This window comes from Pieris napi, chromosome 13 (assembly GCF_905475465.1).
Source record: "Pieris napi chromosome 13, ilPieNapi1.2, whole genome shotgun sequence".
NCBI lineage: Eukaryota > Metazoa > Arthropoda > Insecta > Lepidoptera > Pieridae > Pieris > Pieris napi.
This window is the reverse complement of record NC_062246.1, coordinates 8,941,671-8,967,595: the sequence shown is the minus strand read 5'-3', so window position 1 is coordinate 8,967,595 and position 25,925 is coordinate 8,941,671. Positions and strand designations below refer to the sequence as shown.

The following is a 25,925-nucleotide window of genomic DNA, read 5'->3' as shown; positions in this document are numbered from 1 at the left end:
CTATCATAAATGTAATTTTTTAATGATAATAAAATTATTTCTTTCATATATAGTTATTGGAATAATCATGTCAATTAACGTTTTTATATGTATTAACGAGAGATTTCGAATATATGAAATAAAACACACAAATCACTTAAAACGTATATTTTTATACACTCTCCTGTACTGGAGGCTCGTATCCCTCAGGACGCTCGCCTGTCTCTCCTACTTCTCCACGCTTGCCGCCGCCACCTAAAACAAAATAAAACATTAACATTGTTCCCTATACAGTATTCATATTAGAATATTAACAATCTAATCAGCAGTAAAATCAAAAGGGAACAAAATTTTTCATCAGTTTTGTTGTCATTGCGAGCTAGGTGGATCATCATTGTAAGTTTTGAAATTGAATATATAATTGAGATAGTAAAAAAAATCTAACCTTCTCCATGCAATTCCATGAGTTTTGCGATTTCGAAGCGCGGCCTCTTCAGTACTTTTACCTGTAAAATAAAGTTTTATATGTTGATTTTAAGACAGATTTACAAATTTCTACAATTGTTATCCTCTGGTATTGAAATATGTATTAAAGCGGGGCTGAAACAATGAGCAATCACTGTTTAAGTACATGACAGTTAAACATTGAAGGTATTCTGAAGTCTGAAAACTGAGATTATATAGTATCATTTAATATTTTTACAATTAGTCACAATTAAATAACCTTACTGTATTTTCCAACTAACAGAAAAATCAAATATACCAATATTTTTATAAATTTTTAAAATTATTGTAATTGCTCGAAGATTGTTATGTAATATTGAATGCCTGCGTTTATAATACTAACCTTCCTTATACAAACATCTCTAAGTGGGTAGATGCTGTGACAGGCCTTTTCAATGTCCTTTGCGATAGAGTCAGGGATCAGTTTGTTGACAACCTCTCTAAGCTCAGAGCTGGCAACATCTCTGGTGATGATTTCACACATCTTCTTTCTGATTGCACGAACCTGTAAATAATGTCTTTTATTAAACATAGCAAACGAATACGCAATTATGCTATAAACATAAAAAACCTAAAAGATATAATACTACAAATTTTACTGATAGAATAATAATGGGAATCAGCAAATTCAAGATTCAGCAACAAGACTGACTGTGACTTATGCGCAGGTCTTCCTCTCGTACGCCAAAACTTATTTTTTTGTAGCTGTGGTCGGACTTAGAGCACTGTCTCTGAATGTCTTAGCCTATGTGCTGGATTTTGTTCATATAAAATTCAGATTGTAGCAACGACATAAAAGACCAAAAATAAGAAATATTTAAGGCACAATATAATGCGGTCGCGTTTATTTCTGCAGTTTGAAACGATATACAGGTGATAGACAACTTGTATATAGCTGGACTGCAGATTTAATATTACATCAAAATTACTCAACTTGTTGAATGTCAATTATTTAAAACATCCATTGCATCAGTCAACCAGTGATGACAGGACTGGCTGGGTCAAAACAAACAGAACTAATACATTAAAATAATAATAAAGTTTAAGCTGACTGAAATGAGATTTATCTTTTTAAACTGAAAAATCAATTATTAAGGAATTTTTAATAGTGCTATGGTTCCTATAATATTGAATATTATCCTGATTATAAACTATATGTGAACCATGATTAATAGTTTTGGAAGTCATAAAGTTCTTACCTGCGTGTGCTGGGCGTAGCAAGTCTTGCGCTGGCTAAGGGAGTCCTTGTTGGTAAAACCAATGCAGAACACTCGCAGAAGGTAGCCATCTGTGGTCTTTACATCAATGTTGGCTTCAATTAAAGTTTGCCATTTCTTTACCATCCATCTGGAATTGCAGGGTTTTTGTTTAGAAGAAAATAAAGAAAAAGGAGTAGAAGATCCTCGTATTGATACTCAATAATTAAAAGCAACAAGAATGTTGCAATAACATGAATTCATCAATAAATAATAATTGATGTGAAATCATATTTTAGCATTAATATTTGCAGTTTGAAACGATATAAAGGTTATGAAAACACCCCCATATAGCTGGACTGCAATCCTATATTATTACACTTATTTTTATAAATTATTATTTATAATTAGAGATACAATTAGTGATGACAATTTACAATCATTTACATGTCTACATTTCTGTACTAATATGTTAACATGTACACTGCTATGTTGAACAATGTTTAAATAAAATTTGCGGACAAATAAACTGAAGATATCTTACCTGAGCTTGTCAGTGGTAAGGTCCATGCCATGGAAGTTACAGAGCACATTACGTCCCTGAACATCCTCAGCAATCAAACGGAATTTGCGGAAGGACCTGAAATAATATACATTACTTTAAGTGGGTTCTTAAATTAAATAAATAAATGTGAGTGTTATAAAAATGTCAGTGGTAAATCAAAAGGGAACAAAGTTCTCATCAAATAGTTTCATTGCGAGCTAGGTGGATCATCATATTATTATTTATAAGAGATCTGATTAAATATAATTGCTTACAGCTGAGATAATTATTATTACATATTGAAAAATAAAAAGCAATTGTTTTTAAACAAAAATGTTAACGGTTAATGTAATTATACCTTTCAGCATCAGTGTCAGCTTGTAAATCTGCAAGTGATACCTCAAATACACGACCTTTTAATCCTTCAGAAGCAATTTTGGTGCCCTGAAATAACAACTTTCTTGAGTAAAACAGGAATTTAAGATTTATAGTAGTAGAATAGATAGAGCATCAATAGATGGTATCAGGAGTAAATCAAAAGGGAACAAAGTTCTCATCAGGTTTGTGTCATTGCGAGCTAGGTGGATCATCATTTACGTCTATGGTTACTTCTGTTAATTACATAAAATATGCATGTAGTCTTACAAAAGAGTTAGTATTTTCATGAATTTTTAAGTATTCTACCAACAGCTATATTGTTGGGAATTTCAATACAAAACCCCAATAGTTTCAACGTGTAATTTACACGTGTCCGAGTTTAAAAAACCTCGAAATCTTAAATAATAGCGCTAGCTGGTTTAGAGACAATGACTTAAGTTAGCCGGAAACAAATAAATAACATGACTGACATACCTGAGTACGGTTAACAAGGGTGGTTCCCACTTGTCTCTTCGTAAACATAGACGGGGCTTTGACATCATACCAGTCTTTACGGGTGAAGGGATCAACGCTGAAAATTTAACCAAATTATTTTATGTAACCTCAAAATACGTACCAAACATTACATGTGCACAAAACAATCACTTTCGTAACAGCAACAAAATCAACTCGTGGTACAACTGCTAATCATTGAAATATATTGTGGAATATATACAACAATTAGTTGTATTACAAGATAGGTACAATAATATGACACGAGATAGTTCTTTCATCCACTTATATTTGAAACATCACTTTCACTAGATATAAAAGAAGAAGTTAACTATATTGAGTAATAGTTAGGTAGCAGATTTTGTAACTTATTTGGGACTTACATCTTCTTCTTAACACCCTTTTTACCGCCCTTCGAGAGGCCTTTATTTTTACCAACCGCCATGTTCAGCCTCAAACTAGTGAAAGAAGGCTAGCATTTGTTTATGGTTCAAATAACTGTCAAAACTAGAATTTTGTTAATGTATATTGTCAAATGTCAAGTTAGACATAAACAAACGTTCTGTTATTTGTATTAGTAAGGTCTATGGAATGATATAAAATTCATTTTTATAAATTTTAAGTATTTGTAGCGAAATCTAAATTTTGAGGCTACAAATCACTACGATTAAATCATACCTTGAAACGCGGTAACAAAGTTATTCCGACTGCTAAGGATAAACAATTTCTCGACCTTAGCCTGGGGCGTTCGTGTCGGCAAGTCAGTGGCAAGACGAAGTTCAAGTTTTTCAGAAAAAGGACGGTAACCTAGGTAACATTGTACCGCGTTACGCGCTTTGGACCCGACTTCCTCCAGCTCTACACGCCACGGTGAATGGACCGCTGTGTACTCACACAGGTCCATTCCACATAAAAACATCCGTCATTGAGGGCCGTGGTTTTATAGCGTGGTGGGATGCGGATATTAACAATTTTTATAGGTTCTATGACTTCCTTTGACTGGACCACGTTAATTTGATGGCTCGTGGTATGGCCAGGAACACTGCCAGGATTGTTTAGGACGGCCACGTTTCAGAGCAGAAGCAGAGTAATGCCTCTTCAATATAATTGCCACATAAACTAAGGCCTCCTTCTTTTGAAAAAATGATTAAAAGACCCTTGTTCCAATGACAAGGAAGATTTTTTGAGTTACAAAGATAGTTGCTTCGGCAGCAGTTTATATGCTAGCTTTGAATAATTTTGCTGTTAATAAATCTATACCTGGTGCTTTGCTACACTTCAAAGATTACATTGAGTCCTATTCCCCCCTCACATGAATGTCTTGAAGTGTCTATGTCCATAAGATATGATGTGGTGGGTTCAGTACTGAACCTGTCCATAGGTCCATCATTAAAGAATTATCTGGAATGGTTTTCAAAATTTATTGAGGGGTCATCCAGAAACTCTTGCGGCTGGATTCTAAGTACCTTCTACCCTTTATTGAATCTATTGTTAACTGACTTCATCACAAAATAAAGCTGCTTAGCATTTTCATACCATGAATAATTCTCGCGTCGAGTCGTCGCAGCTTTGACCACGGCACGCGATGCGGCTTCCACTAGTCTGTCAAGTACCAACGGTAACGTAGTAGAGGAAGTTAATTGAGGATAAAGTGGCGTTAGTTAGCCAATTTAATTTACATCTTACAGATATATTACAGTATGCTACCTACCTACGGTACGCTACTTTGTCGAAAATCTATAAATAAAACTAAAAAAAATATATTTTGATAGAAGAAAATCCTATTTCACAAAACTTCTTTCGTATTACAGCGGATCTGGGGCTTGAGACTAATCACTTTTTCAAAGGCGTGCCCTCTAACGTCACGTGATAAAGTGTGAGCTAATTTCATTCCCATATGAATTCGTTTAGGGCAAGTCAAGAGTGTCGAAAAGTGATTTTATCGCAAGCACCTACACGGAATGTTCCTAAACTTTATAAAAATCACAAGTCTTCATTAACTTTGGGTTGTTGGACTGTTTTGTCTAATGAATCTGCATTTTAGAAAACATAAGATAAATCAATATAATATGGCCCTATGAATTAAATACATCTATAGATTTCCCTCCTCCATAAGTTCTCTTAAATTGTATCCATCTTTTAGCCTGAAAGAGTTATTGTTTTAATTTATAATTAAAATATAAAAAGAAAACATTCAGTGTGATAAATTAATCTTGTACAAAAACAGTAATTAGAGCTCGATTATTTAAATGAATATATTTTTTCTGAATTTTTACTGCAGTGACAAGAAGATTAGGAATTTTTCTTAACCTTCTTCTCACTGCGGTAAACTTTGAATAGAACTATTAATAATTTAGAAAATATTATTAATTTTAATATATTTTTTTTAGACGAATTGATTTGAATATGACACATTTTAAATGTGAGTTAGGTACTGTGTTTATTTTCTTTACAACAGTAACCCAAAATATTTTAAACTTATATTATATATTATTATATTTAATATTATTTTATCTGAAGGCAAGCTGACTCTTTCTAGTCTCTTGCGTTCCTCTAAAATGTTTAGTCTTACACGTCGGAATCTATGGTTTAATTTTTTTATGACATTCCGCAGACGTCAGATTTGTTTGAAGGTGAAATAACATACTATCGTAGTCTGTTCACTGTTGAGTGTTGTTTAATTAATTAAATTGAATAATGACGTTACTCTGAGCGGTCGTGCGACTAATTTATCGCTTCGGATTTCTTTCGTCACAAAATAAAATAAGTGCCGGCCCGAATCGCGAAGTATCAGACATCAGTTACAATCTAGTGTTTCAATGAGACGTTGCTCTTATTCTAGCTCTGCACATTTAAACTTATAATTCTGTGGAAAGTGATATTAAATTATACCTAAAATGGGTGCACACGTTTCGAGAAATGATTTTGAATGGGTCCATACTGAGGAGCCGCACGCCAGTCGACGAAAGATTATTTTGGGTAATAAATTACGTCATTTTTATAAATAATTAAACCATTAATTAGTTATGTTTTCTCAGTTTTAAACTGTAGCTTGTTAGCGTGATATTAAATTGATCACGAGATGTTAAATGATAGGTCATAAGTGCCGTATTACTTCTTGGTACATTCCTCGTAATATGTATGCATACATTATTAATGAACACACAATTTGAAGCGAAATATTGAAGACTGTATATCTTCATTTACCTACTAAACTACTAAAGTCACTAAGACAAGTGATAACTTTATTTAATAAAGAATCAGCCTGTTCCAGTCTTATTATTTGTTAAGAAATTAGTAGTTAAAATATGGTGATGCATCAGTTGTTCATTTCTATGAACGTGAATATATTTATGCAGGACTATCTTTTATTTGTATTCTGTTAAATAGTAACATTCTTGTTACGACACAACTTTACATTTATTTTTCTTTAGATGTTTTACAATCTAAATATATTCCACAGGCAGTTCAATAGTATAAAACCTTCCACTGAATATCTAATTTGTTCATCTAAAAAAGTATATCAAATACTTTATATTTTATTACTAATAAAAACAAATATAATATAATTAACAATTGTCAAATTGTTATATGCCCTATCTCACTCAGGATTTATGGGACTTTCTGCTTTCTTTTCTTTTCTACAAACATTTATAAAATCAAGACATATTTTTGAAGCATTGTTCAAAGTAAAAGAAAATTTGATAATTTAAATGGGAATTGAAATATTAATACCTAAATCTGAATTGGTAGTTACAGCTAAAAATATGTTTAAATATCACATTTTAAGGTCCAATTTAAAATATATATATAATATATATAAAATCACAGTGACTACAGACAATCAAATTATTATTTAGTATGAATTGTGATTTCTAATTCATTGTAATACAACTTCCTAATGCATTAATGTGAATGATTATGTAAAGTTCAAGATAATTAAAGCAATTTTATAGGAAGGAGCTTCTCAATTATAAATATTGCAATAATTAATACCTTTTAAATTTATTTGGTTTTGGGACTATTATTATGAACATGAACGGTTTTGTGTAGATGTATTTGATAACTAATTTATATTATTCTTATTAAGAATTATACATATCTGTATTAATTTTTTAAACGTTATCTTTAATTGCATTCAGTGGTAAAGAAATAACATTTCTTAATTAAAAAATCTGAAGTAATCAATTGGACTTGAAATTTCAAGAATTATATATGTATATATATTTTGTTTTGTTTCTAAAATTGCAAAAAATTCCTTAATAATAAATAAATCGTTTTTATTTGCAAAGAAAGTGGTAGATACTTGACAGCTAATCTACAAAGAATTTTCCAAATACAATGTACAACCTGATAAGGCTGCTAGCTAGTTCATAACAGGTATTTGCTCTTACTTAATTTGTATGAGTAGTAAGATTTGTTTGACCATGATAAATGTTAAAAACTATACTTGTAGTATAAACAATATTAAATTATTATAATATTAAAAGGTCAACTAGAATTGCCGAAAGTTGAGAAAATGTAAGATTACAAGTGACTCAAGTATACTGCACAGCTATATATGGCTTAAAGTGAAAATAAAAATCCAGTGGAGTCCCTTTATGGGTCTTGTTTTTACATGTCTGCTCTTGTATCATATCTCATTTTTAAATGGTGAAGGTGACCAGTGTCCTATGTCTGACACATTTTGTCTTTGTATCTAAAGCTGGCTTCACTAAGTTTTCCTTCACTAGTGTTAGTGTTGATTTTGCTAAAATTTTGAAAATCTGTTGGTGCACAACGGAGGTTCGAACCTACGACTTGATAATCAAACATAAGATTTCAATTTCTTATGCTAGTAAGAATCTTATTTCATTATATATGGAGGTCTGGAAACGAGAAGTGGGACTCCTTTCTCCGCAATTAGACTCGTGGTTGGTCCGTTGTGCGTACTGGAAACGAGAATAAAGCATATGATTTTAAACAATGTAAAGAAAATTAGTTTATTGTTCACTATTCACAATTTATGGCTAATAAGAAGCTGTCTTACTATCATAGTTAAATCCTAAACAAACAGATAAGCGACATTGTTGATTAAGATTTGTGGCTTATCACGTTAATTAGTAGCTCATGACAGTACCTGTGGTTGCTTTGTTTACATTTCACAGGATTTTCCATAAAACAAACAGTTTAATGTGTTATTATATCTATACATTTAGGGTATTACTCTATCTTTGTGTTGTCCCTTAAAGCAATAAATAAGCTCATCTGGCATGTCTATTATTCTTTAGGGCATGTTAAAAACCTAGATCATAAAATATATACCTCATAAATTAAAATTTTATCTATGTATGTCTACTTAAAATACAGTAAAGTTAGATAAGATATTTTTGTATGATAACCTAAGTTGTAAGCCTGACATATTAGCCTGAATTTTGTGCCATAATATCCGTCACTTACTTAAGCCATTCTTTAAAACACTGGTGCAATGCCTCAGTAAGACAAGACACTATTTAACTTGTTAAGGCATGTTTGGTAATACATATTTTATATTCAAAATCAGAAAAACTGGACTCAATCACTGAATGTTACGCTTTCACTTAATTCCATAACGTTATTTAAGGTACTTCGGATATAGTTTTACGTAAGGTTTAGCCATTTCTTACTAGCCTACACTGGGTATTTTTCAGATAATGGATAATTTGTTTTTATAGTTATTATATTATATAGAATTCATTTCTACAAAAAATCATATAAATATTATTATGGTGTTTCCAGCAGCTTATTTCTTTTCCTTCATACGTTTAAAATAGTTCACTATTCCCACATTAACGTCTTGTTGCCGAAGGTAGTGTAATTATTATTAATTAGTCGTTTCGGACTTCAGTACTAATAGTTATTACTTATTAGTGTAGCTATGAGTAAGCGCCAGGCATAACGTAGTTTTAGCCATTTCTTACTAGAACCCAGTAACTGAAATAGGGACTCCGAGGTTTGCGCTACGGATGTGGAATGCTTAATCGAAATTGAGTTTCATTTGTTTGATTTCGTCATACCTAATTATTGGAATCGGCACTTTGTCAGAGAGTGCCAATTATTGTTCGCAGTCTGTATTAGTTTAACACCGTAATACTGAAGGAAACTTTGAAGTAATTTCTGTCTAAATGAATGTACGGAAATTTGAAACCATAAAACAAATGTGTTAGCTGTGGCCGCTGATTACCTGATAAAAACAATGAGTTTGTAATCCGTTTTCACAGCCATAATAAAATTTAGATATATAATTAGTTCAATGTAAGAAATATAACAAAAAAATTGAAGTTTAAATAAAAAAAATGTGCAGAAAAACTATCACTTATACATTATGGGACCGTTTTTATATATTTGATGTTTTTGTACATTATGAGAAATTTTCACTACGTTTAGAGATATCTACTATATATAGACTATAGTCGATGATTTCACTAAGAAAATAGCGTTTCAAAGTGTCATAAACTATAATATTGCAAAATACAGAATGTTCGTATATTATATTATTATATGCCATTTTGTATGATAACAATATCGTATGAATAACTGTGAAGCTATTGTTTGCAGAGACGTCATTGAAGGTCATCTGAATTATGACTAAAGTCCCACAGAAAATTTATGAAAATTTGTATCGTATTGATTCTATGTTGGAATCGTTATGCAATTTTTTTTTAGATAATTCTATCTATTAATTGTTACTTAGTCCGCGTTCAATTGTCGAATATTTTGGAGATTCTCTTCTTAAGTTTAAGATTTAGATTATTAGATATTTCTATGTATTATGCCTAGCAGATAACATGTATGATGTCTCATCCATTCTTTATGTACATTGTTTCCTGAGTGCAAGATTAGATTAGGTATTAGTTCCTAAGCTAAAACAGTTAAGGATGAAAAGGCAAGTTGGTGCATCCCGATGATGATCCTAAGTTGCAGGCGAAAATGGGAAAATACGTTGTTACGTAATGAACAGGTGTAAATTCTGAATTGGGTGGGGTCTGCCTTCCTTGAACTTACAAGGAAAATAATAATAAAAAAAATATCTCACAAAAACTTACATACATAGTGCACAAAATAAAGCAATAGTTATTAATAATAAGGAAATGGTTAACTGTGTGAGACTTATGTCTGTTAAAGGTAAGAGTACCTGTGTTACATGTGTGACAGAACACACTTAGCTATTTTGCATATTTACCTATTTATTAAAGTTCAACACATCATTTATAATACATTATCTACAGTATATGTTACAAGCTATAAAGTCTAAAATACTTGACAATTATGGTTACCAACGCTATAAAATACTAAAATATTACACTTCCAATTTTAGACTTTACTAGTAATTTTTTGCTTAATGCGAATTAGGTACCAGATAGGCGCTTAGCACTGTTTTTTTTTAATTAATCAGCCCACTACCGAACATATGAAGCCCTGTATAAGTAGTGTTTATTCTGTTATATTCGCAAAGAATTAGAATGAGAGGTGCCTGAACACCTAGGTTGGTTTTTGCAGACGGAATTTGGAAAGCTATATATAAACTTGTTATACATTATAAAAGGCTATACTTATATATATATATATATAAATCTGTCGGGCAAATGTTATCGCTGTTGTGTAAATTACTAGTTTATATTTATTAACATTTCCATGTAGATACTATTAGCGTGTTGGAAAAAGGCACGGATAATGTTAAACGTACATTAGAAATTATGTTTTCCTCAATATATTTTTGAGTACCTACTGTTGTTATCGGTAATAAATGTTATCGTTTTTATTCGATACAAAATTGTTATTGTTTGCTCCAGGCGATAAGAAATACGTTAATACAAATCGATCTTAGATATGTATTAAGAATTTTCTATTCCAACTTATTTTATTAAGATCAGCGCCGGTACTCTGTAACTTCAATTTCCGATCCCGATGTTTTTGTTTGCAAGGTCGATGTAGTTCTCTCAATAGCGCTGATGTCACAACCTTGGATCGTTTTTTACAAAAATTCATTATTTAGATTAGGAGCTATATTGGAACTTGCAGAGTAAGGCCCTTTCTCCACTGCTCCGGTCCGGCGTCGGATACCGGAATGAGTCATGAGAAAAATATCGGAAGGCCGGATTGCGCTTCTCCACTATATCCGATCCGACAATAATCGATACTTGTATATTTATCATGCAACACTTATATTAAGTAAAACCCATATACTTTATTTTATTAATAAAACGTTCTAAATTCTGAATATTTTATTGCCGTTGCAAGGTTATTGCTTTTTTTATATTGTCTATCTTAAAATATTATAATCTACTTAATAAATAGTTCACTAATACTATGGTATAAAAATATAAATAAATAGCAACATAATTTGGTTTGGTCCAGGTTATCCAGATTCTTTCAAATTAAAGAAACTATAAATAAACCTGTGAATAATAATTTATAACCTCTTGCATACTTGGACCGATAAAACACTGCGTTCCGATCTAGCAAGTTATCCGATCGTTAAAAACCGGATGCCGGAGTAGTGGAGAAGTACGTAAGTACGTAGTAATGAGTTTCTAAATCGGATCGGTAATTAACGTTTGCCGGACCGGGAGCAGTGGAGAAACGGCCTAAGGGCCCTGATAGTCAAATGAGCCACCGTCTCTCAATTTAGTATATAATTTTCATAGTACCTACCTAAACTTATGTAAAACACCGAATGACTCCCATACATTACTGATTAGTAATTTTTGGTACATATGAATTATAGGTCTATTCCAAATTCTGTAGTATACTTTAGTGTCGTCTGTAGACAACATGCTGTTGCTGTATTCTTTTGGCATGTATTGCGCAATCCCAACTCATTTCTCTATAAAATATTTAATTGCATTTGTTGGAGACAGTAGCCTTGTAATAACAATTATCTAATCATCCAGACATTCGGACTCAATAGCTCTTCACAGTTATACAGACATTGACCACTCAAGATAAGGTTGTCTTTTATATGCGTGACCATCAAACATTTAAAAAAATCAAATTTTTTTAATTATATTTTACGCACATTGATACGAAGCCTGGGTTGTTGCCTGGTGGATTCACTGGAGCACATATAGCTATGTGTTAGACACATACAAGTGTATTAACAAGATATATAAACAAATAAGGCTATTTATAAAATATCAGTCAGTAATAATCCCCTCTATAACACTTACCTTTCCATAATTATTTTACAAACCGCGGGATATTTTCGCGTTTTACTTCATTGTAACTAAGACTGTTTTAGTTTTTTAATGATGTGGGTAATTATTTCTGCTGATACCTGCCCAACTTTTTATTATATTGTTTCATACAATGTCACGTGGAGAAAGGTAATAGTTGCAGCTTAGTAAAATGTAATTGGCGAATAAAAAGGTAGTAACTAGAGAGCTGGCGAGCATTTGAGTATATGATTTTCTCGTATTTCGTATTGATAAAAATTAATGTACGGACCAATACGACAAAATTTTCTTAATGAATTAAGGTTGTACGCTGCTGCGTTTTTAAGCTACAGCAGGGGTTTAAATCTGTAAAAAAATCAATACTAAATCATTTGCTTGTGTCTCTGGGGCTAATTGTCAATACCATTTAGAAAACGAAGAAAATCTATAAGCCAGACATCCAGGTCTCTGCACAGAAGGCAGATATAAAAAAAGCTCTATTAAATCATTTGCTTGTAGCTGTAATTGGGTCCATTCGATTTTTTAGAACCCCCTAAATATACATTGGCAGTCATTTTGGTTATTGACTTTTACCATTACGTTCCTTGAAGTCTGCCAATCTGAGGTAAATATGATATAGCACACTTTTTTTTGTCGATATTTTTAAAGCGCTCTTAATAGAAAACGCAGCGCTACGATTGTGGCACTATTTTGCTGCTGTCATTCGCAGGGTTTTTAAAACTAACTAACTTCAGGTCTGCTAAGCGTGCATTTCATATATATATTTTTTTTTAATTATAAAAAAAACATTCAAATTTCATAACTTGAAAAGTCCTGCCTTTTTCGTTTTGACAAGGTTTCTAAACATCGATATAGTTTATCTGTTTTATTATTATTATTATTTACATTTTTATAGGGGTGTCAATTGATAGTTTATCTGTTTTATTATTATTTTTACATTTTTAGGGGGTTGTTAATTGACAACTCAGCGCTACCATGGAGGCCGACGAGGTCCTTAATATTCCTTATCGTATAATTATGGCTATTAAAAAAGTCTGCCACGTGAGCAAATCATATAAATATTTTGCTCGCCTTATAGGCGTTTCTTGACAGCTCTTCTTCTAGAACAGATTCTACGGCCTTAATTTTAGTACTGGGTGATAAATGTTATATGGATGTATATAGATTTTTTTACGTACACACACTTATACATAAATGTATTTTGACTTTGTGACGCAATTGAATATCATTGATGGCTATCAACCGATATGTTTATCAGATGCCTACGCACGTGTCACTAGATCTTATGTTAAGTCTACTCTATTGTTCGATAAGAGAAACCAAAACGTTTGGATACAAAACCCCATATTGTGTTGCTAAGAATGATGATCTATTTAAAGCGTATTTTCCTGCTTAAGGAAAAGAAAAAGAAAAATTGTATATATGTATCCTTATTTCTGTCACATGGTCAGACTCATAAATAACGATGAAACATTAGACATAAAAAAATCTTTATTTAATATGTTTCAAATGTTATTAATGTTCTTTGGAAATCATGATCGACGCCATATTGATAGTTTGGAAAGTTTCCGCGCTATGTGCAGGCTAGGCAAGTAATGAAATATCATCGATCTAAGTTATTTCATATTTGCCTAGCTATTAGATTTTTTTTGAGCTTTTTTGTAAAGCGACTAGGCTGTTGATTGAACGGCTAAATAAGCTACTTTGCTGTGACATATATATAAGACAAAAAAAACTCCATATTGTTTGTTTCATTTACTGATTTTTAAAACCATAAATACCAATAATACGTTTTAAATGTAATATAATTATATAAGGCCTTCGTGTATAATTAAAAAACCCTTACTTATTACATGGAAACACAAATAAATTAATCTATTGGTCCAAATGTGAGGTGTACTTTAAAATATCAAATGACAAAAAGAAGGTTCTTCGATAGGTTGTTGGTGAAATTTACAATACATTGCTTGTTTATTTGTAAATATAATAAAAATTATAAAGCAATCGATAAAATGTATAACTTAGAATATTAGTTTATCTCTCTATTTTGCATTCGCTAAGAGTAACATACAAATATATTTTTCTGCTTTTAGATTCATTCGTGTTACAATGAACATAAAAAAAATACTATTGGCGTGACGTGTAAAAACTGGGCCTCAGAGTTTTGTATTTACTTCGTGATCATTTGGTTTTCTAATAGCCAAGTAGGTGGTCAGCCTGCTGTGCCTGACACACACGAAGTTTTTGGCTCACGATGTTTTTCTTACTGTAAGGGTGAGATCTATAGTGCGCACTTGGACTTTGCTCAGACTTACCTTACGAAAAACTTTGCTTAGTGTACACTAAGGTTAAACTATGATTTCGTATTTATAGACATTTTAACGGTGAGATTAAGCTAAGCCCAAGCTAAGACAGAAAATGTCAAAATACAAATTGATGTTTCATTTCATGCAATACTTTGTTTATAATCCTTTAAAAAAGTAAACAATAACAAATATTTAAACATCTAAAACGGTACACATATATCTTCAATTTATTGTTATTTATGTATTCATTTATTTTATTATTGCAATAACTAGAAATTTACGAGTAACCTTTAGAAAATGTATTAATTATTTAAAGATGACAATAATTTTATTACGTAGAACGGATCGCAATGTTTTGACAACAGCAACAGAGCACTTGTATCAACTATCAACAATTGAAAATTTTAAACCACTTTTTCTCTTTTCTGTTTCTGTTTGTATGAGCTTATAAGTGTTGTATATGTTCGGAACTAATAAAACCAAAATCCTTCCATCCTGTACGGTGAGAATAAATTCAAAAGAAGGAACCGTATTTTGAAACACACGGTATTAAATGTGATCCTGACGCTGATCATTACAAACTTGCAACCTTATAAAAACAGAGGTTCGCCAAACCTACCGCAATTGCAAATACTTATTGCATTAAGGCATAAAAATGCAACTGGATGTTTTCAGGTAATATTGTGTTCATAAATATGTATGGTTTTTCAATTTGATATATTATACCTCTTCTCAAATGATTTTAAATACATATGTTGAAGACTTTTGTCTTCTGACTTTCATAAACATAACATATATGTGACTAATAATAATTTATTGACATTACAGATGGTGTGTGGTGATCTGAACAGCATAAGCCAATCTACAGTCTGTTTAATTATAAATAAAGTCTCTGCAGAGTTGAGTAAATTACTTCCTAGATTTGTAAATTTTCCAAGAAATATGAACATAGCCAAAACGAAGTTTGAAGAATTAGGAAGATCTAATACTCACCATGGCCTAAACAGTATAATCTGAGCTATTGACTGCACCCATATAAAAATTAATAGACCCAAAGGTATTGCTCACTCTGAAGCATACAGAAATAAAAAAGGGTATTTTTCTGTAAATGTGCAAGCAATAATAGGGTCTGATATGGAAATATTTGCTATAGTGTCTAGGTGGCCTGGCAGTTCACACGACAGCAGGATATTTAGAAAATGCCTGTTTTAGTAGGTGACAGCGGTTATCCAGCACTTAACATCATGTTAACAACACTTTTAAATCCAATGACAAGAGCTGACAATATTTATAATTATTCTCAAATAAGAACTAGGCATATTTTTTAAAGGTTTTTCGGAGTGTGAAAAAGGAAATTTCCATGTTTACAGCTAGGACTACAGTCAAAATTGACAAAATATACTAGTTATATATAATTATAGCTTGTGCTGTATTGCATAATATAGGTATACAGAGAGGGGATGCTTATGATGATGGTGATCTTGCTGACAGCAGAAGTTGAGTAACACAGAAACAATGAAAGATCTCCTACAGGTGGTGGATCTCCGGCAATCTGTGATTGCACAATTTAACTAGGTAATTTGTTTGGTAATAAAGAATATCAAAACAAAACTTGTTTCATTTTAATCATTTATTTTCTGATTCTTTTTTTAAGTGTAATACATATTTCTAATACTAATTTATATTTTTGTTGAAAAAATTCTATTTCTAACAGATTTTTTAATTTCATATGTTCCACTCCTAACTCTAACTCTAATTTTTTAGGGTAGTCAGATAATAAATGGTAGAAGATTCAGGGAAACGAAAATAACAGATGTGAAGCGAGAGACATCGGTTAGGTTATAGTTTGAATTTCGTTGTCACTATAATATGCCAGGGCTGCCAGGTGACATACAAAATCACACCAGTTATTTTTAAGATTTCTCAAAAATGGGGTTTGAACAATTACATAAATAATATAAATAAACAACAATAAATACCATAATAATGTGTAATTATTTCATTTCATGCATTTCATAGGTATTTATCAAGATCATTTATAATTTCTTTGAATTCAAATTCTATTTTTCCCAAAGTCTATGGAACTCCGATACAAAATGGCAACACCGTTCATTAAAAACCGACAAAAATAAAAAGTCCAGTAAAAGATATGATGGTAAAGCAAATTTTAGGCCATTATTTTTGTTAGGCTTATAGTCAAAGTTTTTGGTAAGTCGTCGATTTCGTGGACTTGGGATTAAGCTAAGCCAACACTCGGAGAGATTCGCAGTTTGCTCTATAAATACCGACTGTGTCTTAACTCGATAGTTAAGTCAGAGCAAAGTCTAAGTGCGCACTATAGATCTCACCCTAAGAGCTAGTGTGAAATGCGCACATAGACCGAAAGTCCATTAAAGAAAAGAAAAAAAAGCTGTCTCTTTAATAACACTACAGTAATTTTATTAAGATAGAGTATGGCTTTGTCTATAGACAATTATAGATTTTGTTTAAGTTCATATTTGTATTTCCATACCCGAAGCCGTGCATATAAAGTTTGGTATTGTTCTTTTCAGAAAAGTATCCAGAAATCAAGAAACTCTACGGCTATGACCCGAATTTTAAATGGGTGGTCACCGGGATGGTGTTCGCTCAGTTCGTAATGCTGCCCCTGGTGCCGTATATGAGCTGGCCCATGGTAATTATCGTCGCGTACTGCTTTGGAGGTGTTATTAATCATTCCCTTATGTTGGGTAAGTTCTATTGTCGATTGCCATTCTGAAGGTTTACAGTTTGACAGTGGTACTGACTTAAAATATCTAAGGAGGAGGTTATCAATCTTTTGTTGACCAATAAGACCATAGTAAGGCCTACAACGCACTAGCGGCTGGCCGCGGTGCGATGTGCCGCTGCGGTAGGCCGCACATCGATTATTACATGAAACCGCACGACAACGACGCACTGATTTGCGGACAACCGTCAACCGCTCCGGTTGTTCTGGGGCTGCGACGAGCCGCACCGGTTGAATGATGCGGCGCGCCGCGTCCCCTCCACGCACTCGGCGCGGTTAGCCGCAAATACCGCGTCCTACCCGCCTCAGTCATCGCTTGTTCCTTGCGTTAGACACTACGCAGAGTTTTTTTGACGATGTTTTCTACGATGATATAAATAAATAACTGCCGCAACTTCTTCAACGTCCATCATGTGCAATATTTTAAGAAGCACTGACGAGTGACGATTGCGGCAGACCGCAATAGGGACGGTTAGACGTAATACGGCATGCCGCTACGGCAGACCGTATAGGTATACCGCGGCCTACCGCATCGCGGCCAGCCGCTAGTGCGTTGTAGGCCTAATGGGTTTGTGGAACTCCGGTTCTGCCTATCGGAGAGCTGGTTCGCAATACCTACTAAAAGCACTTAAAGGAAACGAAATACTCTCTATGGGAAACCAGCTCTTTATTATGTAACCTTTGTGCGTCATAATAGCCACAAAGAGAGTGATGACGTGGAATTTATATATTCAAAATTAGACAGTGTAACTTAAGGATGAGAAGAGAATTTTATCAATGGAAAAAAATGTTTTCATTCACTTTACATTATCAATACATTATAGCAATTTGAATCAATACGTGATATGTATCACGCGATAGCTTATCAAACGAACCGATTACTTAAATCGCAGGAAATCCGCGAATTCTCCGAAAACTGGCTCATAACAAAAACGGCTGTATTGATACCAAAAAATTTCCTCAAAAAGATTACACAAAAAGTATTTACCAGAATATTCAGTTCTCATATATTACGTACTCACTGTCGTATTGTCTCGTTTTTGTGTGCATAACGATAATAGTTAGTATACAAGTAATAGTATTAAATATTATATATCTATATAACTATGAATCGTAAAATGTGTTATTCGATTATAATTATTAAAAAAGAGAAATTTTGGAAAATGTCTAAGTAACTTAAAAATCATGGTAAATATGTCTAATACCAGCTCCACCTCAAAATAGCTCCAAATTTTTTTCTATATAGTTTCATCACTCGGCAATTCTGTACCATGCAATAATGTGGCGCATGCTCTTTAGACTTTAACCCCACAGAAATTAATTAAAACATCATGATTTGTGAAATGAATTAAAGATGGTACAAATGTTTGGCTTTAACCTAACATAAGCTGATCACAAACGCCACTTTGAATAAAAAAAAATCTAACCTAACCTAATGTAATTCACTGGGACCCACTGAGACAACTGAGACAATATAACTTACATAATATTATCAGTGTTTTAATTTTGTTTAAGAGGTCCAAAGCCATGCGCCTCAACAGATTCGACAAATTTACCAAAATCATATTAAGGCGAAACGAAGTTCGTGGCGAAATAAATTTCACTGTGTTATTGGTATAGAATATTTTTGAGCTCTAAGCTCCGATTAAATTAAATTCCGGATTTTAATTATTTTTTTTAAGAATTTCCGCTACTTTTAATAAATAATTACTAGACATTTTAATCGATTTTTTAATTAAAAACTAATAATGGGAAATCTTAGTTATGAGTTTATTTTTGAATCACGTATACGGAATGTTTCATAGTCGTGTAAATCTTATCTATATATATAAAAATGAAACCCGTTTTCCGTTGTCACGACATAACATGAAAACGGCTTGACCGATTTGTCTGATTTTTTTATATAATATTCTTTGAAGTACGAGGATGGTTCTTACTGAGAGAAAAATTAAAAAAATTGAGTGAAAATGTCTAAAAACAACACTTTACTATATTTACTTTTTTTCTATATGAACTTTAATACCATATCATAAAGTTCAAGTGTTAGTGGAGGGGTTCCGGGAAGGTAAATTTTTATTTTTTGACATAATGTATTTGTTGTCTTATCAACTTTCTTTTTTTATCTTAGCTAGACCGGTGTCTCGAATAGCAGAATAAGTATTAAAAAAAAAATAAAGAATCGACTGTTAGGCGGTACGATGTTCGCCAGGCCAGCTAGTACGAAATAAAAATGCTTTTTTATCACAATGTCCTTGAAATGACCGGCTTACGTATTTAAAACTGGTCCTACATTAATCTGAATTATTATCTAACACGTGATATTTTATATCTAATCTTGAATTACAAAATTTCTTAGTAGAGAAGTGCTTTTATAATTTAGCGATAAATATCTAAATAATTTACTTTTACAAGACTAATAGAATACCATTAACTGCGTCTCTTAATCTAAAAATGTTAAAGAAACGATGACGCATATTGTTTAATTGTATTGCGTGTCTGTGATTGGACAAAAAATGCTGTTGACCTACCACAACCAAGCGAAGTCGTTTCGTCTTTTGTTTTAAAATATTCTCTAGAGTCCAGTGTTGTAGAAACCAGTGCATCCCAACTTTTTGGTGGCATGCCCCACCTTAGTCTTCCTAAGTTCGTATGCTATACATAATTATTAATATAACATTTTTATTGTTTACTTAATAAATGATAGGTTTTAGGAAAAAATGACTAGGAAATACGTGTTAACGTAACAGTCAGGAAATTTTCAAAAGATAATGAAAAACTGAAATTAAAATTCCAAATTAATCCCTTAATCAAATTGACGCCCTATGGGACGTGGGCCCTACGTCGGGAAACACTGGCTAGACTAATCACACTCTAGTTAATAATAAAAAACGCCCTCCGCTATTTTGTTGTTAATAATTAACTTGTAGACCAAGTTACAAATCAAATACTTTTTACATAAATGTTATATGAAGTGTTCAGTTGAATCCAACAAAGTACTAAACGTGTGTTTAAGCACAATTCATTTCTTTATTACTATTATTTTTCTAATGATTAGATATATCTTAATATATATAAATCTCGTGTCACAATGTTTGTCCTCAATGGACTCCTAAACTACCGAACCGATATCAATCAAATTTGCACACCATGTGCAGTTCGATCCAACTTGAGAGATGGGATAGTTTAAATCTCAAATTAATTATAGTCGCAATTTTAATTTATTGCTAATTATTTGACAGTCACAAATCACAATTTTAACAGATGGCGCCGCGCTGTGTTGAAAGTACCAACGTTTCACATAAGATACTATTTAACATCTGTAACAAAAACCTTAGCCACAGCAACGCTTGGCCGAGTCTACTAGTATATATATAGTTTTTGGAATATTCTGCGTGAAATAAAATGATAATGAGTCATTATATAAAATTTTCTAATTTCAGCAATCCATGAAATTGCACACAGCCTAGCTTTCGGTCACAACAGGCCACTACACAACAAATTGTTTGGCTTCTTCGCGAACCTGCCGATTGGAATACCAATATCTATCAGTTTTAAGAAATATCACTTGGAGCATCATAGGGTAAGTGTAACAATGTATTTTACAACATAACATAATATACGAGGCCATAGAGTGGTGGAGAGTTTATTGCCAGTTCTTCTCTTCCGTTCTACGCCCTTGATTTGAGAACTGGCAGTAAATGTAAAATTAGAAGCATTTCATATGTTTATTTTTTTTGACGTTCATAAGTGTATATTGTGTTATCTATATGAATAAATGATTTTGACTTGACTTTACTATATATGTATATATCTGACACTTAAATTCAAACCTAAGCCGTCTCTTAAACTCAAGGATAGATATATAATATAGCTTGAGAGAAGGTAGGCGCGGTGTTGGTTGGATTTTTATTTATGTAATAGGAGGCAAATGGGCAGGAGGCTCATCTGATGTTGTGTGAAGTGATACCGCCGCCCATGGACACTCAATGCCAGAAGGCTCTGAACGTTACTGGGATGGGGACTTTTTTTTTGGACTTTAGAACTAGTGCTATATTTGTCTCTGTTCTATTCTCAAGGTTAAAGTTTTCTAATATTCAATTTCAGTATCAAGGCGACGAGAAGATCGATGTTGACCTACCGACCTTGGTAGAAGCGAAGTTATTTTGCACTACTGGTGGTAAATTGGTATGGCTCTTCCTGCAACCGTTCTTCTATTCCCTAAGGCCGTTGGTGGTGAGACCCAAACCACCATCGCCAATGGAAGTAATCAACCTGATCTTACAAATCATGTTTGATATGCTCGTGGTGAAGTTTTTCGGTAAGTTTGAAATTTTGGTCACTTTAACTAATAAATGAATTCCTTACTAACTTAACGGTTCGAATGACAGCTATGCTAATGAAAAATGATTGAGAGAGCCGCGGCTATACTCTCGGGTAATGAGAAACCTACCGGTAAACGAGCGAGCTGAAATTTTCCTCGCCTCGTACAGAAATTACTAAAAAAGTTATGAAATGCGTAAGGGTCGGCATAGAGAGACGCTGCTTTTTAACAAAAAGCATTTTTTGAGGTGTGTAACGTGATAGACTGAAAATATTAATATTAATAATTGTTTTTTAGTTTAGTTTTTGTACATGTTAAGTTTTGTTTTGTGTATTTTTGCACTTCTTACCTTATCTAATTTAATAAGACATTTTTTTCACAGTGGTCGCCTGGAAGAGATCGCTCGAAAGCGATAAGGCCGCCAGTTGTCCTCCTTTTCATTTAATTATGTTCAATTTTTATTATGTTCATGCAACGAAGTGTTAATAAATTAATAAATAAAAATGATATTCTGTGCTAGGTTATAAGATTTTAATGAAAGTCTTTGATACCTAGAGCAGTTTATGATGATTGATTATTTCTATGTACGCAATTGACGGTGAAAACACGAGGAAACCTGTATGTCTCAAAGATCCACGTGTCTGAGGCGAAACACCTTATGCCGATGTCCGTTACACCAAAATTAATGAATAATAACTTTTCCAGGAGGCAAAGCGTTGGGATATCTCCTTATTGGATCTCTTCTAGCTATGGGCATACACCCTGTTGCTGGTGAGTTATTTATCTAAGCAAATTTTATAAATTTCAAAACGAAATTGTATTATTTTTCCTTAAATATGTTAAATATAAATATTTTTGTATGGGGAAGCGCTGAGTATTTAGAACCAAACGAAAGCACGATTATAATTCGTGTAAACAATGAAATTGTTTGAAAAATAATTGTGTTCAAGGTGAAGATGACAGTACGAATACTTGATGAAAGTCTCGTAGTTCTTATATATGGAACAGTTTTGTGAATTAAGGTGTACCTCACTGTATATCCGCTAATGCAATACATAACAATTAGAGAGGTTCGCGCGTTCAAAACACTAGCTTTAATATAAGATATTTTTATTTATTTTCTTAAAACCTTTCAGGCCATTTTATATCGGAGCATTATATGTTCAAAAAAGGCTTTGAGACATATTCCTACTATGGTCCACTTAACTGGATCACGTTTAATGTGGGATACCACAATGAGCATCATGATTTCCCAGCGGTACCGGGGAGTAGGCTGCCTGAGGTTAGTTTAAAAAAAATCTATTGTAATATGTTTATTAATAATATAATGAAGTTTTTAATAGTGTGGTGAAAACATAAACTAGACATAGTAGCTTTGTTTCTTTATTGTTGAATGTTATTAACATTTTATATATTTTGTAATTCTATCTCATGTGAATTCTTTTTTGAGATTATAACTTTGCTTAATTGATTTAATCATAACATACATTTTAGTGCTAGTTTTCAACCTAAAAGCAAATTATATTTTTTAATTAAATATGTATATAAAATAAAGCATTCTTTTTAAATCTTTAATAATAATAGAATCACTGTGGTTTAAGCTACACTTATGTGGAGAAACTCAATGTTTGATTTCCGGCTTATTCCGGCATACAATAGTTGAGTAGGCATATAGTTACTTAACAAAATTTCCCCTAAAAGGCGCATGTATCATGCGTCATTTCCTTAGTAAATAGATTAGTGTGCATCAAAAAATCGTGTTATATGAACAAACAAGTGTCAACTGACATCAACAATAAAGTTATGGAGAAAAAAGGGTGCGTGTAGTACTTATGTACGCGCGTCAGAAGTTATACTTCTTTGGCATTATTAAAAATAGTTTTTTGATTGCATGCAAATAATTAATTACAATTAAATAATCAAAGACTGGAAAAGGAGTCATTATAGTCAATAAAGTTCAGTTTACATTTGAAAGATTAAATAAATAATTATTTATTATTATTCTCTTACATTAAGTGTAACATAAATTCTATTATTATTCGAGTGTTGTTTATAAATTATGTCCAATGCCGTAGCATCTTCCGTGGGCAACTTCATTCTGTTAATTTTGTGTCACGATGCGCGCGCATCGTAAAATTTCACTCTCATCAATTTTTCATAACGCGCCTAAAGATGTATAACTTCAAAAATCTTTATATAGAAAGAAATGAGGTATTCTATGGAGCAGAGCCGACGTGGCAGTTATGCGTACTAATATAATTTTGATTTCCAAATAATAATGACGCTTCTCTTTCCGCACTGACTACACAGAAATAAAAATCTATTACAGCATTTATCTTGTAAATTTAAAATAGCTAAATTTGCCTGCTTCAGATCATCGCGCGATTCTGAACAAAAATATATTTTGGTTGAAAGTATTTATAAAAATTTCAGGTGAAACGCATAGCACCAGAGTTTTACGACAATTTACCACATCATGACAGCTGGTCGAGCGTCTTGTGGGACTTCGTGACCGATCCCGATATCGGGCCTTACGCTAGGATCAAACGCAAGAACCAGGGCCTAGACAGTTAGGTTTGAAAAAGATAGTTAAATTGTCGGTTGAAATAGGTCTGATTCAAAGATTTGTTTGTATTTTAAAGGATTTTTTCATGTCACAAAATTTTATATCATCCACGAAGATGATCTTTTATATACCGTTTTAATCAGTGATTTATTTTGAGTACTGTGTAATAATGTTCTTATTTAAGGTGAGAAAATTATGAAATTTTAATAAAAAAATAACGCAAAAAATTATTGGCGTATGTAGCTTTTCCAATACTCAATTTGGATATATGTGTCTCACAACCTTTTTTTGTGTAAGGAAGCATTTAAGTATTACGTAACGAATTTTGGGAGGAGGGGGTCCTTTAATAAAACGTTACGATGCGGGGCGGGGATTGAATTACGCGTTATTGTTAATATTATTTTCTACTAACACCACATAATAGTAACTAAAGAGTCACTTGGTGGTCACGAAACGTTTTACTAGACTTGGGTACTGAAAAACGTTACGGCGAGTTACATGGGGGGGGGGGGGGGTCAAAAATTGCGTTACGTAATACTTGAACGCTCCCTAAAAAAATACAGTCCATAGTTATTTTACAAGAGTGTAGTTAGAAGTTTATCATAAATGTATTTTTTATTAATTTTTTACAAGTATTTTTAATATCATACGGGTATGTTTGTTAAACTCATATTAAATATTTTTAAATGATATTACCGAAGATATTAAAAATAAAAAAAATATTTAAATATAACAATTGTTAACAGTCATTTAAAGGAATTAGTTTGTACAGTTTACGATACTGCATTTATAAAATATGAGCTTAAATGTAATCGAATTTCATATTAAATAATCTTAGAAATAAGTTATATAAAGCTTAGGCAATTCAAAATTTTTAGTAGGTATTAATTGGCATGAAATTCGGTCGATGTTTGAATTGCCTAAGTTTCGTCAATCTTTCCTATGTGTAGTTTTTTACTTTTAATTTTGATCCTATGAAGTGACCTTCTGCATTCTGTATACTATTGTTTATTACACATCCAATGCGATCTTTACTATAATTATGAAGTCGTATCGGATGCTGTGGCGGACTAAGGGCGAGTTTCATATTTAAATCTCTAGTTCCACTCATGTATAGTGGCCCTAATTTGCTTGTCTTGAACAAGTATAGAATAATGTACAAAGATCTATGTTTCATATTGTATATTTCTGTAAGTTGTTGTAATAAAATGTATTAGATATGCTGTGTTTTAATAAACTCCACAAGAAGGCGATCTTGTTTACTTTAATTATAGTTATAGTTCAAAAATATTTCTTCTTGAATGCTATCTTTCTTGTACCACTAATTTTTAGCGATAAGTACAAAACCATCGAATTAATTGATAAGAATTGTGTGCATAACCAAGGTGTCCCAGCAAAAAATATATATTTAGAGTTATGTATAGAATTATTATTAAATGTATGGCTGATGATAACCTATTTGAAAGGAAATCGAAAGATCAGGTTCAGGGATACCAATGAAGGTGACAACAGGCGGTGTATACGTAACTTGTATATATATATCTTGTATATGTATATATATACACAAAAAAGTCGAATAACTTCAGCACTAATAAGGGAGCGTTCAAGTATTACTTAACGAATTTTGGGAGGGGGGTCCTTTTGTAAAACGTTACGATACGGGGCGGGGATTGAATTA

General features: G+C 32.4%; 2 protein-coding genes and 1 long non-coding RNA gene across 4 annotated transcripts; 2 read left to right on the top strand and 1 right to left on the bottom strand.

Moving 5' to 3' along the window:
- Positions 1–132: 132 nt before the first annotated feature.
- Positions 133–3,630, bottom strand: LOC125055016 (40S ribosomal protein S3a). Its single transcript, XM_047657208.1, has 8 exons — positions 3,477–3,630; positions 3,076–3,172; positions 2,582–2,667; positions 2,224–2,319; positions 1,683–1,830; positions 827–988; positions 425–485; positions 133–234 (listed from the first exon to the last, which is right to left on the bottom strand). Exons 1-8 carry the CDS (start codon positions 3,536–3,538, stop codon positions 152–154), a joined length of 795 nt encoding a protein of 264 aa, XP_047513164.1. The 5' UTR covers positions 3,539–3,630; the 3' UTR covers positions 133–151.
- A 2,138-nt stretch (positions 3,631–5,768) lies between these two features.
- Positions 5,769–24,543, top strand: LOC125055309 (sphingolipid delta(4)-desaturase DES1). 2 transcript variants are annotated; one of them, XM_047657731.1, is made up of 7 exons: positions 5,769–6,072; positions 17,146–17,322; positions 20,801–20,940; positions 21,465–21,678; positions 22,387–22,452; positions 22,818–22,963; positions 24,115–24,543. In XM_047657731.1, the coding sequence occupies exons 1-7, from the start codon at positions 5,991–5,993 to the stop codon at positions 24,253–24,255; spliced, it is 966 nt and encodes a 321-aa protein (XP_047513687.1). In that variant the 5' UTR covers positions 5,769–5,990; the 3' UTR covers positions 24,256–24,543. The 2 variants fall into 2 exon arrangements, with proteins under 2 accessions (XP_047513687.1, XP_047513688.1); XM_047657732.1 differs by having other exon boundaries at positions 5,770–6,072; positions 17,146–17,267.
- On the top strand, positions 14,814–16,204 carry LOC125055311. The gene is made up of 2 exons (XR_007117845.1): positions 14,814–15,268; positions 15,422–16,204. It is a non-coding gene; the product is annotated as an uncharacterized LOC125055311 (long non-coding RNA).
- Positions 24,544–25,925: the final 1,382 nt, after the last annotated feature.

Bases quoted from the DNA above. Each gene is read 5' to 3' on its own strand.
- LOC125055016 (XM_047657208.1), bottom strand. From the start codon at position 3,538: ATGGCGGTTGGTAAAAATAAAGGCCTCTCGAAGGGCGGTAAAAAGGGT. The intron at 3,173-3,476 runs GTAAGTCCCAAA...TTAAATTTTCAG, and splicing joins AAGGGTGTTAAGAAGAAGAT to CGTTGATCCCTTCACCCGTA. The intron at 989-1,682 runs GTAAGAACTTTA...CATTATTTACAG, and splicing joins GCTACGCCCAGCACACGCAG to GTTCGTGCAATCAGAAAGAA.
- LOC125055309 (XM_047657731.1), top strand. From the start codon at position 5,991: ATGGGTGCACACGTTTCGAGAAATGATTTTGAATGGGTCCATACTGAG. The intron at 17,323-20,800 runs GTAAGTTCTATT...TTCTAATTTCAG, and splicing joins TAATCATTCCCTTATGTTGG to CAATCCATGAAATTGCACAC. The intron at 22,964-24,114 runs GTTAGTTTAAAA...TAAAAATTTCAG, and splicing joins CGGGGAGTAGGCTGCCTGAG to GTGAAACGCATAGCACCAGA.